We start from the raw sequence: 19,480 nt of genomic DNA on the forward strand, positions 1-19,480 counted from the left end.
CACTAAAACTCGCGTTAAATCGTACTAAAATAAACGAAAAAATACAAACAAAAAGTAAAATAATTCATATAAATATGTTACATATGGGATACATTCAAAAAAATACGCATAATTATATAAATTCACATGAATGAACATACCCAATTCTCACACAAACACACACACATAATTACACAAAGTACTCTCAATTTTATGCATGTTAATGCAAATGTAGGAAAAATTCCATAAATGACCTGAATTGGTCATAATTTTTTTTTTGTTTTTTATACAAAAGTTAGCTAGATAGCCAACGCAATATTACTATGCAATTAATTATTCGCACATTATTTGAACATTATTTAAGAGTGATCGTAAATTCGCTTTTATTATTTCCTAAAAATTAATCGATTTATTTTTGAATTTTATTTTCTAAGTTATTTTGAAAATTTAGTATATTCATAAGATTGTGCTCTGCACTTTCCTTTCGAATATCCCGAGGCATAAAGTTAAATTGGTTATTAATTTCTTCCAAATATTTTAAGTTCATATCACTTCTTATATTTTTGCTATGCATATTATATAAGTGATTTTCATTGTTTAGTTGTTTTTTAAAACTGTTATTATCTCTTGGCTCATCATATTCATTAAGTGTATTATTGTTGTCTCCTTTTTGATTTACATTATATGAGCTTTTACTATTTCTGTTCATGTTAATTAGTGACAATAAATTAGAGTCACGTCCAATTCCCTCGTCCTTATTATTTGCATTATTATGGTCATCATTGTACAAATTCAGTTTTTTAAAAAAGGCCTCAGCATTTATCATTATATTATTACTATTATTATTGTTGCTATAATCTGTTAAGATAGCATCATTATTATTATTAACTTTTAAATTAGGAAAATTATTATTATTAAGCATTAACAATTTATTAACCGCTTTCATATCAGACTCTTCGATATGACTCATACTTCTTTCTTTATTCATAGAATTATAATTGCTTAATTCTTTTACTAATTTACTATTTATGTCAGCTGTATAATTAGTAGTATTACTATTTTTTGCATTTATAATATTCACATTATTATTGCCATTTAACATTGGCCCATTCATCATACCATTCCCTTTCATAAGATTATTATTTGCACTATTAATAAAATTTACCAAGTCAATATTATTACCTCCATTATTATTCATATTTGATAAATATTTCTTCTTATTCATGATACTACTATTTTTCAAATTATTATAATTCAAACTCATGTTTTCACTTAAAGTGTTTAATTGACTGTTAGTCTCATCATTGTCATTCGAATTTTTTTTCGATTTAGAATTTCCAATACAACCTCCAATAGTGCTATTCATATTATCATTAATAATTGTATCCATAATATTTTGTGAATCTTTTTTTTTTTGGGATTTCATTTTTGAATTTCCCAAATTATTATGATTCATTTCATTTAAGTTGATGTTACTATTACCAATAATGTTGGTACTTCCTCTACTACCATTTACCATTCCGATATTTGATTTTATTGTATTATTTAAACCCCCATTATTATTCATAGGGTGATTATTATTATTCATTTTATTTCCATGTCCTTGCTCATAAAATAACTGATTTATATGAATATGATTTTTATTATTTATAGTCCCATTTTTATTCAAAATATTACTACTACTGTTATTTATATCATTTATATGAAAGTCTTTGGTTGTTAAAGGGGAAGAAGCTTTATTTTTTGAGAAAGCCATATCCCAATAACTTTTAAAATCTTCATATAACATACTTTCATCCATTTTTATATCCATATCATTAAAGTTTACATTATTCATACCACTCAAATTCATATAATCCATATTTTCTAAATTTCCTATATTGTTTAAACTATTTAAATCTTTTGCTCTCTTCATTCCCATATCATTATTTGATTTATTTATATTTGTTAACATCATATCAAGTCGCTCATAACATTTTAATATTTTATTATATAACTCCGTTGGGACATATTTACACATTGCCTGATTTAATATCAGCTCTTCTAATAATAAACATGTATTTAATACATCACCCCGATATGTATCAATAATATTTTTTAGATAAACAAATCGTTGATGTTCTTCCTTATTAATCATAACAACTTGACTGTCATTATTATCACCATCTAATTTGCTAAATTTTTGATTAAAATGAGGTATACCATCTTCATTAGGTAACACCCCACTACTGTTATTTCCTTTGTTTTCCAAATACATAGACAAATTATCATTTAAATTTTTAGGCAAAGTACCTAATAAATTATTTAACTCCAATCCATTATTATTTAACATATCTATATCATTTTTATGTGTACTATATTTTTTATTATTTACATTGCTCATATTCATAATTAAGCTACTATTATTTCGACTATCTTGACTATGACTTCGACTATTACTTTTATTTATTTTATTTTCATTGCCCATTTTATTAGGCATCGTCATTTCAATTTTATTCATCTGATTATTTTTATTTATTTTATTTGTATTATTTATAACATTGTTGGCATTCTTAGTGGGTGTCCCTTTCTTACTGTCCCTTATGTTGTGGGGTGAAATAAGTGAGTTATCGACGCCGTTCCCACCTTTTAAATGGGAAAGTAAAGCTGCATTATTATTAGCAATATTTAGCGGGTCGACATTTTCACTATTTCGTATGTTCATCGGAGATTGATGATCCATATATTTATTATCCTTACTTATATTTTCAACAATATCTAAATTTGAATTTAAAGATGTATTATTTACAGGAGATAAATTAATACCACTTTCATCACCCAATACTGTTGTGGGATTGCTTCGTTTATCTTTTCCAGAACCTTTGCTACTTTTCTTACTTCCATTAAAAGCATTTACCAGCAAATTATATATACTAAGTTTATTTCCCTTCATATTTGATACGTTATCTCTATTATCTAAACTGTTATTATTTTTTATGTCATTTGTAACTTCATTATTATTACCAACTTTTCCATCTCCATGCATATCACTTTTTAACATGACATTGTTAATGTCAAACTCGCGTTTTTCTAAAAGGTCTAAATTATTCATAATTTGAAAATTGCCATTTTTATATTCATCCATAGGATACATATTTTTCAAGTTAGGATCATTAATATTTCCATGAGGAAAGTTATTTTTATTACGATTATTTATATCTTTACTATTTCGTGGCATAGTAACCATTCCAGAATTTGCATTTCCTTTTGAAAATGATTTATCTGGATTACCATTAACCGTATCATAATTATTTTCACCCGAAATCAATTGGTCATCACTTTTTTCCATATTTTTATTTCCACCTTTTGCACTACCTTTTGGGCTTTTGACATTTTTTACCTTTTCATCTTTTTCCACTTCTTTTTCTTTCGAAATTTGCAAATATTTTGCATATTTTTCTCGTATAAATTGCTGGAAAAAAGCCTTATTAAAATCGAACTTTATATTTTTATCAGCAGATTTTTCATTTATCAATAAATCAACTATATAACTATGCTCATCTTGGATATACTTATTTATCTGGTTAACCGTTATACAAAGGGGTAATATAAGATTTATATTTTGTCCATATAAATATTCAAAAAATGAATAAATATTTGAAGAAGATGTTAAATATAACACTTCTGTAAATATTGTTTTTTTACTTTTTTTAACATCGGCTTTATTTATTTCTTTTTTGCTATTTTTTATAATTATCTCTTTATTACTTATTTTATAAATATATGTAGACCATAATATAGAAAATTGAATCATCTGAAGTGTTTCGTGAGATATATCATAATGTTCATTAGCTAGTCGAATTTGCTCATCTGTTAAAAATGAGGAATTTAAAAATAAATTTTTTTTATCTTTAAAATCTTTTGGAACACTTAAAAATTCTAACACACCAATTTCTGATAATTTATCCCATATATTTAATTTTAAATTTATCATTTTTTGTCTAATAATTTCACTTTTTTCACAAATTAACTTTAACTCATTAGCAACATAACTACACATTAGGCAAATAAAATTATCATTTGCTTTGCCATTATTAATGTTAGTATTTATGTTACCACCAAATCCTGAACTTTCACTTTCAAGGTCTTTACTACTGTTAGCCTTCTTCTTATTATTTGATCCTTTTAATAATTTATTATTATATAAATAAAGTAACCCTGGAAAGCTAAATGGCAAAAATGATTTATCTTTCCATAGTTCTTTCATATCTAACACGGCACTACAATCAAGAATAATATATAGTGGTAAATTACTGACATTGCGTGTTGAATCTCCTCGATTTTTCCCGTTATTATATAAACCGGATTCAATATTACTCAATGTTTTGCTTAAATTCGAGGTTAAATTATTTTCATTTTGTTTATTTGTAGAACCATTTTTATTATGATTACTACTACTATTATTAACACCAACTTTGTTATTATTTATTTTGTTTTTTTCACTGGGCTTTGAAGTTACATCACTTATATCATTTATATCACTTTTATTATCATCACTAACTTCGGTAGTACTTTTTCCTTTTTTTTTCTTTTTTTTTCGTTTTTTATTTTTTAATTTTTTATTCACAGTTTCATCACTTTTATTATTTTCCACACTTTTACTATTTTCAGGTTTTCCATGTAAAACCTCATTATTATTACGTAACACTTTTTTACTATCATCTTTGACATTTTTATTTTTTGATAATTTATTATAACTATTCAAATTTTTATAACTTTTATTATTAGTACCTTCTTCGGTATCTTCCTCATCCTCATCATCGTCATCATCTTCGTCATCTTCATCATCATCATCCTCCCCATCTTCATATTCCTCATATTCCTCTTCTTCCTCTTCCTCTTCTTGTACATTAGGTTTTTTCCCCCTTTTAATAATTTTATTAGAACTTACTAAACCATTAATACCATCTTTAGTATTATGATTTATATTATCACCATTATTATTTATATTCATATTTATAAGGGTATCCGTATCTAATCGTTTTCCTTCGGGATTTAAATCATTTATTTTATCATTATCTATAGATCCAGAAATTGGATATTCTTTTTTATCATCTTTAACTATTTTTCCATTTACTATATTTTCTTTTTGATGTATAAACATATATACGTGCATTATTGGAGGATTCCAGTTTGTTGAATTTAAACATTTATATGGGCAACATCTTTTATCACTTTTTAAAGCGGAGCAAATAATTAAATTACTTTTATATCCTCTTTTTTTTTTCGCGCAATCTTCCACTTCTTTTAATATGTCTTTAGGATTCCGTATACAATTATATTCTAACCGTATCCATACAGGAATTTGCTGAGCATGTTTATAAGGGCTTTGAAATTTATCATATCTTGGATATATATAATTAGCGTCTCTTTTTGCTAAAACAAAACTTAATAACAATTCTTTGCATGCATCATCTTGAATGAAATTATGAGATAAATGTAGTTCTTCAATAGGAATTTTTTGGCCATATACGGCTTGTTTAATTAAAGATGCCCCTTCATCTTTTATATTATTTTTATATAATTTTAATATATTTATACCAATATGATCAGGATAATTTAATATATATTTTATTAATGTTTTTAAACCTGCACATGATATATAATTTTCACTCAGATCGACATTCAAACAATAATAATTTGAATATGTTATTTTTATATTGTTTTTTAAAATTTTTACTAAATCTAATATATGATGATCGTGTAACGATTTATTATTTAATGATATGTCTAAATATCGATACAATTTTTTACCTTTGGGACATTTAAAGGTAAGTTTTTTATTTTCTCGAATATATGACTCCATTATTTCGCCTACACATATGCATGCGCATATATATAAGCCCCGTGCGCTATTACTCCTCGATTACCCCCTTAATATGAATTATCCTATATTATTTCAAGCTATACTTATTATTTATCGTATTAGTATTTTGTTTATAAACTATAGCGTATTGCATAAGTAAAAAATTTATCTATATTATTCAAATGTATAAGCATAATATATTTATATGCATGCCTAATATTGTGAGTCTTTTATTATTTCTTCCTCTCTTATTTAGTATATATTTTTTATCTTCAACAAACGTAATGTCGTTCCTATATGTAAATGTTTTTTTTATATTTTTTATTGTATTTGAAATATATTCGATATATGCATAATATATAATGTGAATAAGTATGTATTTTTTTTTTTCTTCGCTTCTTCTTCTTTCCCTTTCAATAAATATCCTGAAAGACTGTGCTTATTTTTAATAACAATAATAGCATGATTGTTATATATAATATGCTTAGTTACACATACCTTTTATTTTTTTATAATGTATTTCATCACATATAGGATGTGATAAATTTTGCTTTGGATAAGAAATTAAGAAAATAAAAAAAAATGATAAAAAAAAAAAGCAAAATAAGAGTAAAATTATATATCTTTAAAAAAATATATATAATAAATAATTAAATTGAAAAAATTAACTAATTTTCTTATTATACAAATAAGAAGGTAAATAAATATGCGCTTACGTAAATATATATAAAGTAAGGCATATATGTGTATGTATTAATATTACGCATATAAATTCGCATACATATGTAATATATGTACGTTCATACGCTTTTATATAATATGTAATACATAAAAATGTATAAGCTTTAGTTAATAGATAAAAGTTGATAAAACGAATTAATTATTAAAAAAGTATATAATATAAATTTATAGAAATTATATAATAAGCATTCTTTTATTAACAATAAAACATGAAATCAGAATGACGTTTAAATATTCTATAATCCATAAAATATTTACATATATAATTTTATTTCTACGAAAAGCTTCATGCTTTAAAAGTAGCAAAAATCATCGTTTAAAAATGTATATATATTACATGAATGTATTAATATATGTTACATGGATATATATAAGTCATAAGGAAATATGTATTATAAGCACAACATGCAAATTTCATAATACATAAATCAATTTACAAATATACGTATAAATGTAATTATATAATACAAACATATTTATATATCCAATAAGGTACGTAAATATATATATATATCATATTATTATATAATATGACATAATATCTTATGTACATCGCTTTTGTTTTTAAAATCAATATTAAAATCGTACTTTGTTACTTGTTTTTATTATATATAATATTCTTTTTTGTAAAATATTTTGAAGAAAAATATATATAATAATGCTATTTTTGTTTTATTCCACTTTGAAATATGCTTGTTTTGTTTTTTTTTTCATTATAATAAAATTAACAATAAAATTTCCTTTTGTTTTTTACAAATATAAATACACGTAAAAAATTGTAAAAATATTTGAAAATTTTATCTTTTTATTTTATATATATATGTATATATATTTTGGCATTTATGGTATGTAATATAATAAAGCATTTTGCTAAAAATATATCAAATCAAATTACATATATATATATATGAGTAAATAGTTACGTCATAATTATACATTACTTCATAAAACGTGCAATTATTTCGCATAAGGTTACACTCATATATAACATATTTCATTCAAATGTGCGTGTTTTATAATATTTATAAAATGAATAAATGTAAGTATTTAATTTTTTTTATCTTTCCTCTTATCTTATCGCAAACATATATGGGTGTATGCTTTTTATCAAATTTGTAATATACAATACTATTTACAAAAAATGAAATTATATAATTAAAAAAAAAAATTACATGAGCATGTAATGTAAATTGTGCATTTTGTACACAGATTATTATGAACATAAAAAAAAAAAAAAATAAAAAAATAAGAAAATATGTATTTGTACTAGCTATTATACATAAATATTATTAACATACATAAATATTTGAAAAGTTTGTATGGATGTATCCAAAAAGTCTTTTCAAAAATTGTTTCCCTTAATTTATAGGAGGGAAATAAAAAGAAATTAACCAAAAAATAATAAAGTAGTAATAGTAAACTAATCATAATAGTAATAGGGCTTGTTTAGTGAAAGTGATTAATTCCCTTTTTTAGCCATATTCTCATTCTTATATTAATTTTTTTTTTATTTCTTATCATTAATTTTGGCTAGCTTTGTTCCCATCAAAGTAGCTATCATTTGCTACTTAAATAAGCACAGGAACAAAGCAAAAAAAATACAAGTTGTTCACACCATATATTAGTTACTTTGTATATATTTGCATTTTGAAAAATATGGATTTTATTTTAGTATGTCCTTATACCTATTTCATTTACAAATTAAAATTTTTTAAGTAGCATAATGCTTTCGTTTTGTGAATGAGAGAATAAAAAAAAGAGGATTGTATGAAAAAAAAAATTTGTATCTTTATAAAGGTAAAAATAGTAGAGAACAAATATACAAAAGGGGGTGGGGGGGGGTTATGAAAAAATTTTAGAATAAAACAAAAATAAAGCATACTCTTCGCAAATACGAAGGTATTTTGAGATGAATTTGTTAAGGGAAACGCAAAAAAAAAAATAAAATAAGTAAGTATACAGATAAGTATATATGATATGTATTGTGCCCATTCATGTGACCAAAATGATGGATAATTGTTGGGTCACTTGCCTCAGGCAAATGCTTTTTCCTTTTCAGGATATAACTAGTTTATCAAATGAAGAATACCTTTCCATTCTTCCGGCAACATATCTAATACGTAGATATATTTTCCTTGGTCTTTTTTCTTTAAAAGCAAAACAATTTTTGTCATTTCATCTTTCCCTAAATCTTTTTTATTATCATTAATGAAATCAACACACTTTTGTAATATATCACTTCTGTTCAAAAGTTGTAGTTCATTGGGGATATTATTAGTTCCAGGTTTATTTTTGTCATCAAATTTTCGATCTGGATTTATTTGTGATTGGTACACATTACTATGAGTTTTTTTTTTTATGTCCTGTTCAGAATTTTTTTCATTAGGAAAATCATAAAATGGCAATAAGTCAAGATAAACTACTGAGTAAAAATAACATAAAAATTCGTTAATAGTCATATTTGGTATATTATTAATTAGATTGTTAGCTATTTTGTACAATATTTCTTTTTCGAATGAAATAGAATGACATAATCTTGAAAGTCCTTTTGCATTAAAATTAAAAATGTTTTGTTGAATGATCGGCTTTAATTTGTCTATATGTTTATTTAAAATTTTAAATTTAAACAAACACCAAACTAATAATGCTAAATATTTATGATGAATATTATTTATATAATGATAATTATTTATGTCTTTTTCAATTAAATGAATAAATTCATCATCATATATACACAATTTTGATAAACTATATAAATTTGTTATTTTATGTAATGTAGTTAATTCATTATATTTTTTTATCATTTCTTTTATAATTATAAAATACATAACATTTTCTTTAAAAAGGTATGCATTGTTTTGTGTTAAGGTGTGAGTCTCAATAGGCATTGTCAAAGAATTTTCATTGTCATTATGAGTTTCTGTTGATCCCAAATTATTTTTATTGAATTCTTTTGGAATATAATATTTTGAATAGTCATTTTTGAAAGAATAATTTGATATAACGGTTAGCATATCAGTTAGCTCGATAGCTGATAACAAATGTAACTGACTATTAATTCGATCAATTACTTGATCCATAAATTGAATAATAAAATCTTTATGTGATATATTGTTTTGGTCTAAAGGTAATTCTTTTCTATATTTTGATTGCTTTATATATTTTAATAGATTTTCTAAAACAATTTTTGTATTACTTGTATTATGTTCTTGAGTATATAAGTCAATTAAAATTTTTGTAAAGACTCTAGAAATACCAATATAATTATATAAATTAAATTTATCTGATATTTTATTAATATAATTTATAATTAATCTATATATATATATATTATTAGTTTTGTTCAATATATATAGTGGTTCCAATACTAGTACTATATTATTTACACTAAAACAATCTAAACGGTATTTTAAATATTCTAGCAATTGATCTACCATTTCTTTTTTTTTATCGAAATAATATAAATAAGAATAAATTTGAAATATATTAACAATTTGATCAGGTGTATAAGTTTTTATATGATAAATTATTTGTGACTCAACATGTGGTAAAAATACTTTATGGATAAATTCTTTTGTAATTTGTTTTTTTAATATTATATACTTTTCATCTTTATTTGGAACTACAGAATTATTATCATCTTTTATTTTATTTACATCATTTGTTTTGTCATAATTTTTATCATTTTTAATTGATTGGTCTGGGGAATATATTGAATTGTTTCCTTCGTTACTAACATTTTTATATTTATTAACTACATTTTGAGGAAAATTATTTTCTTTTTTTTGTGGTTTTTCTTTTCTCTCGATATTTTTCTCTTTTATAAAATCTTTATACTTTTCAATAACTTGCCTACTATTCGGATCTATATCACTATGTACATGTGTGCTCGAAAATTGTCTTATATTTTCATTTACTAAAGGGTTTACATTATTATTATAGTTTTTTTTTATGTTAAAAGATTTACTAAATTCTCTTTTTATTATATTTTTTTTCCACTTAACTATACGCATACAACGCCAAGAAAGTTTTTCCATATTTTGCAAATTGTTTGGTATGACACCCTATTTTAGAGTTTACATTTATTTTATATCCTATATGATGAGTAATAAATACAAAGAAAAATACCAATTACCCTTTTCTTTTACTATACTGTTTTATATATGTATGGGTATATATGTTTGCTTTCAAAGCAGTACCCACTATTCATTATGACGGAACATCGAGCAAATACCCATCCATAGAACATATGGCCAAACAACAATATAGTATATATTAAATAATAATAATAACAATATTTTATATTATTATTCTTTCTTTAAAACAAAAAAAAACAAATTATTTATGAAGATCGTTAGAGCGTCGTAATATCCGTGCATATATAATTACATGTGTAACCTACAAACTCAATTTTTTTTTAAACTTGAAATAAAAGAGAAAAAAAAAAATTAAAACAAAAAACAATGAAAAAATGATATAAAAATATAATGAAAAATGATATAAAAATATAATGAAAAGAATGAAAAGAATGAAAAAATGGAATGATATTTTTTTCTAAATTTTTTTAAGGTATATGTAGTATGCATAACATGCTATAAATATATAGGGGTGTTTATAAAACGGCGAAGGAATAAAATATAATTAAGAATATATAGCTACGTTATTTTTTTATATTTAATTAGTACTATACATTTTTTGCATATTCTTTTACCACTTGAAGGTAAATCCATATTAAATTATAATTTTCACAAAAAAAAAACAGTAAGTTTATGTGTAAATTAAGTTATGAATTATTAAGGTATTTCCATTTTCTAATTTTTTATTTCACTATTATTTATTCAACTCTTTATTTATTATTTTGCTTTTTTCCGTGTGTTACAAGGGAAGATTTATAAAAATGTTTTTTTTATTTATCAATTGTTTATAATAAATAAACAAACCAATGAAAATCGTTATATAAAGTTAAAAAAAAAAAACTATACTTTCCCATATATACAAATATATCCTTCAATAATACTATATACAAATCTACGTTTACTATTTTTAATTAAATTATTATTTATTTTTTTTCCACACAAAATAGTATAAAAATGGTAAGGATATTAGTAAGCTATATATTTAGCCTAACTTTGTTTAGTACCCTATTACAGTAAATGCATTATATATATACATATATTTTTTATATTTTTTTTTTTTCTCTTAGGGATCTATATTTAATTATAATGGTGGTTGTGTTTTAGGAATGAGCGGGTCGCAATGTGTCGCAATTGCATGTGACCTTCGTCTTGGATCGAATAGTTTTACAACCGTTAGTACAAACTTTACAAAAATCTTTAAAATCAATGACCATATATATGTAGGGTTATCAGGTTTAGCAACAGATATACAATCATTATATGAATTATTGAGATATAGAGTTAATTTATATCAGATCAGGCAAGAAACTGAAATGAATATAGATTGTTTTTCTAATATGTTATCAAGCATTTTATATTCCAATAGATTTTCACCATATTTTGTAAATCCAATTGTTGTTGGATTTAAAGTAAGTACACAAGTAGATGAAAACGGAAATAAAACAAATGTATATGAACCATATTTAAATGCATATGATTTAATTGGTGCTAAATGTGAAACAAATGATTTTGTTGTTAATGGAGTATCAAATGAACAATTATATGGAATGTGCGAGTCGATGTACATAAAGGATCAGGTAATGACATACCTTTGCTTTATTTTTTCTCACTTAATTTTCAAGCAAATTTTCTAACAAAGTTTTAAACAAATTTTTAAACAAATTTTTAAACAAATTTTTAAACAAATTTTTAAACAAATTTTTAAACAAATTTTTAGGATGAGAACGGGTTGTTTGAGACCGTTTCCCAATGCCTACTAAGCGCACTAGATCGTGATTGTTTATCTGGATGGGGTGCTGAAGTTTACGTATTGTAAGTTTATTACAAAATTAAATAGATACACATTTGTTTATGCTTACAAACTTGTGGGTTTATTCTTCTTCTTATTACTTCCAAACTTTTTCAAAGATATATATACACACTCAATTTGTATTTATACTTTTTTGTAGAACACCAGATAAAATAATAAAAAAAAAACTTAAAGCAAGAATGGATTAATTTTCAAATACTTTACCTAAACTATATAAATCTTTTTTTGTAATTGAACTTTTATTTTTTTATACACCCATAAAAATAGTATATCATAATAATGCATAGATAAAACATGGAAACAAAATATTAAGCTATATTTATAATGTGTTTATATTACATATTGTTGATAATATATAAATGAAAAAACTTGCACTATATATACAACCATTATATATCTTTATATTTTTAAAGATGTTTATTTTTAATTACATCATATTGAACGTACTTCCTTTACCTTCCCAATGCTCACATTTTTAATAATACATTCCTTATCTTTATGTATGGCTAACTTTTATGTGAAAAAGGGAAAAAAAATAAACTAAATTCATATAACTTTATTATAAAATATTAACTAAATTTTTCATATAATTTATTTAAAAAAAGGTATAATATTTTTATAGTTTGTAAAAGTTACAATATTTAACGTTAATTTATTTTTTCACCATTTTTTTTATCGATTAAGTTGAGGATCCAACGTGTATATAATTTGTCATTCCATTTTACGGTGTATGTATAGAACGCATATATTTTTCAAAATTAAAAATGATTGTAAATATTTTTTTGTAACTTCATCATTATTATTATTTATCAGTTTATTTTTTTTTTTCACCATTTTACATCCTCATCATTTATATCCATTTGCATATACCTTGGCCGCCTCACTGCTATGCGCATTTTTTTTGTTTCCCCCATTTTTTTGTTTTTTTTTTTGATTTTTTTTTTTATAAAAAATATAAATTGTATAGTGAATAATAGCAAACCAGTGAATCAAAGTTTATTTTTTATTACAAATGGAAGTTACAAGAAAGTTAGATCTACCCATTTAGAGTCAAAGAAAGTTGGGAGTGATGTTGAAAAAAGTAATCGGACTGTGGGGTTGAGACGTATTGTCAACCCTAACATTAATACAAACATGTATAATAATAATTGGAATAGTAAATACTCTCAAAATGTAATTTATAAACAGATTTATGAAAAATCTTATCCATTTAAAAGATACTGTATCGGAGATGAGTACTATGGAAGAGTGTTAAGTGTAAATGCAAAAAAAATAAAGCTTGATATTTTATGTGATAGGAAAGCATATTTAAATACTTTCGAATATTTCAATTCAATTAAATTATGTAAATATATAAATTCAATAATAAATATACATGATATAATAAAAATAAAAATAAAATATATACAAAAAATATATCAAAAAATATTTGTACAAATACGAAGATATACAATACCCGAAATATTATCATCATTTCAAAATGAACAGAGTTTAGTAAGTTCAAAAATTTTCTACATTTCTGATGACTATGCTTTAGTTTATATTGCCCCTAAAGTACATGCAAAGTTAATTATTAACAAACAGGACAAACTCGATAAATACAAAATAGGAAATACAATTCCAGTCAAAGTCCATTCTTTTAATTCAGAAGAAAATGAGTTATACGTACTAGATCCGTATGACTAACTCTATGGTTTTGCTACTTTACTTTTTTATCACGTTTCAGAGACAGTTGAATTTATCGATTTTCCAACAGTTTCGATATAATCAGTGGTGATATGCTCAACAGGAACATCCTTTAATTCATTCATTAATTTTTTAATTTTTTCTTCAGAGATTTTTTCTGCCATAAGTTCTAAAGAACTATAATTTGAATTAGTACTACCATCCGATCCAAAAGATGGATTTGTATTTATAATTACATTTTGTATAGTATCCATTATTATTTTTTGATTTAAAATTAATAAATCATTTTTAATATTACAATAATCAAACAATATATCAAAAACTTTATTATATTCATTAATATATTCCATATTTGAAATTTCTTTATCTTCTACATCTATTTTTTTATCATTAGAATCGGCATTTTCTCCTTGTAAGTCTTTTAGTTTTGGTTTTCTTTTATAAAATGATAAAAATTCAGATGCATTTGTAATTTTATCAATAAATTCAGAACCAAACAACTGCGTATTTATTATATTTATTTCATTATATTCTATTTTTATTTTTATAAGTGGTTTATTATATACATTCTTTTTTATTTTTAGTAAATTGAATGTATCATCTTTATCTGAAAAAGCTAGATGAATAAAACTACTAGTATAGAAGTCGTCATTTTGTAATTTACAAAAAAAATCATTCACACAATTATCAGTAATATTAAATATAATATTTTCTTCCTCTACATCTGTAATTCCACAATTCATTTTATCATTTTTTTCTTTTTCAAATAAAAAAGGTAAAAATATTTTTTTTAAAATATAATAATTTTTAATTTGATTTAAAAGCTGTTTTCTAATTTTGTCTAATATCAAATTTGTTTGATCATGTAAAAATTGTTTAAGAATATATTCATCATTAAAATCAAGATCATAGTTTGCTAGTTTTATTTCTTTTAATTCAAATGGTCTAACAGTTTCTAAATTTATTTTTAAAAATCGAAATCTTTCATTTTTTATTTCTAATAAACCAATATATTTATCACCATATTCATTTACACATAAAGAAGTTCGGACAGAAGAACCTAATTGTAAATTATAAAAAGTTTGAAATATACTTTCCTCTAATTGTGGTTTTGAATTATGTTCATGACCCCATATTACTAAATCTATAAAACTCGGAATAAAAGATTCTTTTATAAAATTTTTTGAATTATTAGAGTTTGTATTTCTCATATACCTATTTTGATGTAATACTAATATATTTATTCGATTTTTATAATCTTCTGGTATTATAAATTTTATACTTTTACTTTCAAAATAATGATATAATCTTTCATCTTTAATCCATCCAATTGCATAAATAGATATATGTGTTCCTTTTTTATTTAGTAATATTGGCTTTATTACTAATCTTTCCATATTATTTTTGCCAATATAATTTATTAAGTTAGAAATATTTAAAATATCTAATGGACATATATAATCATAACTATATGGATAATCATGATTTCCATGTATTGTATAAAATGGAATCGATTTTTCAAATTTTTCTTTCACTGGCAATATTTTCATCTCTGTATTATATTCTTCTTTATCTGTTTTATTTAGCATATTATCTTGTACATTTTTTCGAATTTCATCATAGCTTTCATCTGAACTTGAATAGTATATTTCTCGTTGCTTCATTTCTTTCCCACCATTTTTCCCACCATTTTTCCCACCATTTTTTCCACCATTTTTTCCACCGCCTCGTCCCCTTTGCCTTGTTCCCGTTTCAAAAAATTCATTCGAAATTTTTTCTTCTCCCTCATAAAAATCGTATCGATAATTTGTAACTTCATTAAGGGGGGTAGTATAATTTGTTGTGTCTACATGTGTGTCTGAATAGAAGGAAATACCTGTTTCTTCTTGATGTAAAGAAAGAGGATTCATATTAAAACTATTATATTTATCACTTAAATTATTTTCATCCTTATCTCCATCCTTTTTATTATTTACATGACAATACTTTCTTATAATTGACATAGTCTTAAAAAGTGTATATTCAGAGACCTTATTTTTATGAAATAAATCACCACTATTTAAAATCATATCAACATTTAATTTTTTTGCAATAAATAAAATTTCTTCAAATGTATTAAAAGTATCTTTTTTTTGTATCGGATTATTTTCTTTATATCCTAAATGGTTATCTGTGCATAATAATATTTTTAATGTATTGGGGTCGTTTGAACTTAATACTTGTTTTATATTTTCAATACTCATATTTTTTAGACCATTTTTAGGGCCATTATTAGGATCATTATTAGGACCATTATTAAGACTATTATTATTATCATTGTTTTCATCTATGATGTTATATTTTTTTCTATTTACATTTTCTTGGTTTTTATCAAATTGATTTTCCTCTCCATCGTCAAAATTTTCGGTATGTTTTTCCCCGTTTTTCAAACAGAACATGAATTCATTATGCATACAACTTTTTTCTCTGTCTCTTTCTCTATCTCTTTCACTATCTCTCTCTCTTTCTCTATCCCCGTTTATGTTATATAAATTTACTTCCTCATCATGGATGCCCAAACTACTTTTCTTTATCTCTCTACAAGGTTGAAATTGGGTGTTAAGCTGGTCTATATTTTGTGCAGTTTCATTTTTCAATTTATCTTTTCCTTCTATACTATTTTTATGTCGATTATTTGGCTGGAAATAATCCATTATGGTTGTTTTTTTATTTGTCTTAGCAGATTTGGTATTGCTATTTTTATTTCCCTTTTTAGTTTTATTATCAGATTGGTTTACTTTATGTTCTTGATTTAAAATAGGATAACTATATTTATGATTATTTTTTTCAGATAATTGCTCAGAACTTATATTAGTTTGTGTTTTACTTGAAGTATAATCGAAGTGTATGTCTTTAAAAAACCATTCATCATTAAGCATATTTGTAGTTATATTATGTTTATAGGATTTTGGTGCTTCTTCATTTTCTATTAGTAAATTTCGTGTTTTATTAAAATTATGATATAGATCTTTTATCGATACTCTTGTTGTTTGTTCATTCTCGTTAAAGTGGTTTTCAGCATATCTAGTTGTATTATCATTTGTTATGTAACCACTTGCCGTGTTTGTGATTCTATTTTCTTCCATGCTTGATAGGTGATAACCTCTCCAAGGTTTGTTTTGCATTTCATTTTGATTTTTTTCATTTTCATTATTTCTTTCTTCTCCCCAATTTGATAAGTAATTATTTACCTCATCCCTTTGATGATTATCCATTCTTTAGCACAAAACAATCCATATACTATACACACTATTGTGCTATGCCACTGCGACTACTATTCTTATGGCTTTCTTCTGTGCATGTACTAAAAAAAGTAAGGAAAAAGAAGAGGGGAGAAAAAAAGGAAAGAAGAAATAACCATAGAAATATTTTCCAATGATAAAGTATAAAGATAATAGTTTAAAAAAAAAAAAAAAAAAACGTATAACGGTTAGTAGATATAGAATTATTTTACAATATTTTTTAAGAACATAAAATATGTATTTAATTAAAAGTCATCATACTTACTTATTATTACTAGTGTAAATAATAATTAGTTTTATTTCCTGACTTTTGTAAATACAATAAATTATTTTTCAACATATTCCCATTTATGTAAGCATAAGTAAAACCGTTCTTCCAATTTTTTTTTTTTTTTAAAGAACATTTATTATCAAAACTTTGTTTTAAAAATACTAAATAAGTTACAAAAAATAAGGTAGGAAAAAAATATTTCATAAAATATAGATTAAAAAAAAAAAAAAAAAATTGTGTAAAATGTAAATAAGAAATGTTGCAATGGCTTATTTATATCTGTCAGTGTGTATGCCCAAAATGAATGTGATACAATTATTCTTATACTAATAAATATTATAACAAACCAAATTAAGAATACTAATTTTATAATTAATAAATATAAAATTAATAAAAAAAAAGTTTATAAATATAGTGAATAATGAAATGAATGGGTAACTAGTTTGTGTGTGTAGGGTGTTGGAATTATTTTTTAAAAAATTTAAGGGGAGGGAAAAAGACATAAGTAGAAAAATATACCTTGTAAGTATTAATTTTATGTATTATATGAATAGATATACAAATAATAAAAATAAGAAAAAATATAAAAAAAAAATTAATTGTTTTATATATATATTTATTATTCAAATGGTTATTCAAAATAAATAAAGAAAAACTTATTATAAATATAAGAAAAGAAACAAATAAACCTTCATATATATATTGAGAATTCGTTGATCTATATATATATCTATTTAATATAGAGTCTAAATTTATGTCCGTGTTATAAAATTCGGATTGATAGATCAAACAATGGAATAATCCACTCAAACATATAAAGTATAAAATATACGAGCAAATAAATATTATTATATTATATTTATTTACTACTAAAATAAATAAATATAATAAAATAAATATAAGACCTACAATAAAAGATAAATACATTTTCATCTTGGAAAACATGCCATCCCTATTTGTATCATCATCTTCGTTGACATTCAAACTAGTGTTATATTTATTAATATTATGTGTGTATATAAATTTTAAAAAGTAATCTGTAATACTTTCTATGTTTAATTCTGTTTGTATTTTATCCTCATTTGTTTCATCTTGTTTTTTCTCTTCCTTTTTTATAAAATTTTCTAACATATAAATATTACGGATAGGAGAATAATGCTTGTAGTTGTAAAATGTATTTTCATTCATGTATATAAATTCAGGATAATTTTGTATCATATGTATATATTTTAATGGATTTAAATTTGGCTTATTAAAATTTACATAAAAAAAAAATATAGGTTTTATCAATTTATTTGTCATATATATATTTTTGTTTTCTTTTTCATTATTATTTTCATTATATAAAAAAATATTTTCTAAAATAATTTTTTTTGCAACATTATTAAATAGGTCTAATAATACATATGTTTTCCTATCAAACATAGAAAGATTATTCTTCGTTTCAACATCAATTATAAATAATACACAATCATATGTTTCCTCTTTATTTAAAACATAATCTACATAATCACTTAAACTCAATTCATGTATATAATGGAATGGCATTCCATTTTGAGTTTTATCTTTTTCATATTCCTCATTTATATGAAGTTTGATTTTTTTATTAATTAACTTCTTTAACTTTTCAAATTTACTAACATCATTTAAACAATATGTTACTCCCTTGAAAAATACACTAATCATAAAGTACAAAAAAAAAAAATACAATCTTAAGTATGTCATCTTCAT

General features: G+C 23.1%; 6 protein-coding genes across 6 annotated transcripts; 2 read left to right on the forward strand and 4 right to left on the reverse strand.

Moving 5' to 3' along the window:
- Positions 1–388: 388 nt before the first annotated feature.
- Positions 389–5,824, reverse strand: PVVCY_0200500 (conserved Plasmodium protein, unknown function; the record flags this gene model as incomplete). Its single annotated transcript, XM_008628164.1, has 1 exon — positions 389–5,824. One exon carries the CDS (start codon positions 5,822–5,824, stop codon positions 389–391), a length of 5,436 nt encoding a protein of 1,811 aa, XP_008626386.1.
- Positions 5,825–8,631: 2,807 nt separating this feature from the next.
- Positions 8,632–10,602, reverse strand: PVVCY_0200510 (conserved Plasmodium protein, unknown function; the record flags this gene model as incomplete). Its single annotated transcript, XM_008628163.1, has 1 exon — positions 8,632–10,602. The coding sequence occupies one exon, from the start codon at positions 10,600–10,602 to the stop codon at positions 8,632–8,634; it is 1,971 nt and encodes a 656-aa protein (XP_008626385.1).
- A 1,053-nt stretch (positions 10,603–11,655) lies between these two features.
- On the forward strand, positions 11,656–12,699 carry PVVCY_0200520 (proteasome subunit beta type-3, putative; the record flags this gene model as incomplete). Its single annotated transcript, XM_037634376.1, has 4 exons — positions 11,656–11,658; positions 11,769–12,278; positions 12,419–12,513; positions 12,651–12,699. 4 exons carry the CDS (start codon positions 11,656–11,658, stop codon positions 12,697–12,699), a joined length of 657 nt encoding a protein of 218 aa, XP_037490058.1.
- Positions 12,700–13,645: 946 nt separating this feature from the next.
- Positions 13,646–14,197, forward strand: PVVCY_0200530 (conserved Plasmodium protein, unknown function; the record flags this gene model as incomplete). The annotated part of the gene is made up of 1 exon (XM_037634379.1): positions 13,646–14,197. The coding sequence occupies one exon, from the start codon at positions 13,646–13,648 to the stop codon at positions 14,195–14,197; it is 552 nt and encodes a 183-aa protein (XP_037490059.1).
- A 29-nt stretch (positions 14,198–14,226) lies between these two features.
- Positions 14,227–17,451, reverse strand: PVVCY_0200540 (double-strand break repair protein MRE11, putative; the record flags this gene model as incomplete). The annotated part of the gene is made up of 1 exon (XM_008628161.1): positions 14,227–17,451. The coding sequence occupies one exon, from the start codon at positions 17,449–17,451 to the stop codon at positions 14,227–14,229; it is 3,225 nt and encodes a 1,074-aa protein (XP_008626383.1).
- Positions 17,452–17,485: 34 nt separating this feature from the next.
- Positions 17,486–19,435, reverse strand: PVVCY_0200550 (conserved Plasmodium membrane protein, unknown function; the record flags this gene model as incomplete). The annotated part of the gene is made up of 3 exons (XM_037634395.1): positions 17,486–17,540; positions 17,754–17,910; positions 18,439–19,435. 3 exons carry the CDS (start codon positions 19,433–19,435, stop codon positions 17,486–17,488), a joined length of 1,209 nt encoding a protein of 402 aa, XP_037490060.1.
- Between the last annotated feature and the right edge of the window lie 45 nt (positions 19,436–19,480).

This window comes from Plasmodium vinckei, assembly GCF_900681995.1.
Source record: "Plasmodium vinckei vinckei genome assembly, chromosome: PVVCY_02".
In the NCBI taxonomy this organism is placed as follows: Eukaryota; Apicomplexa; class Aconoidasida; order Haemosporida; family Plasmodiidae; genus Plasmodium; species Plasmodium vinckei.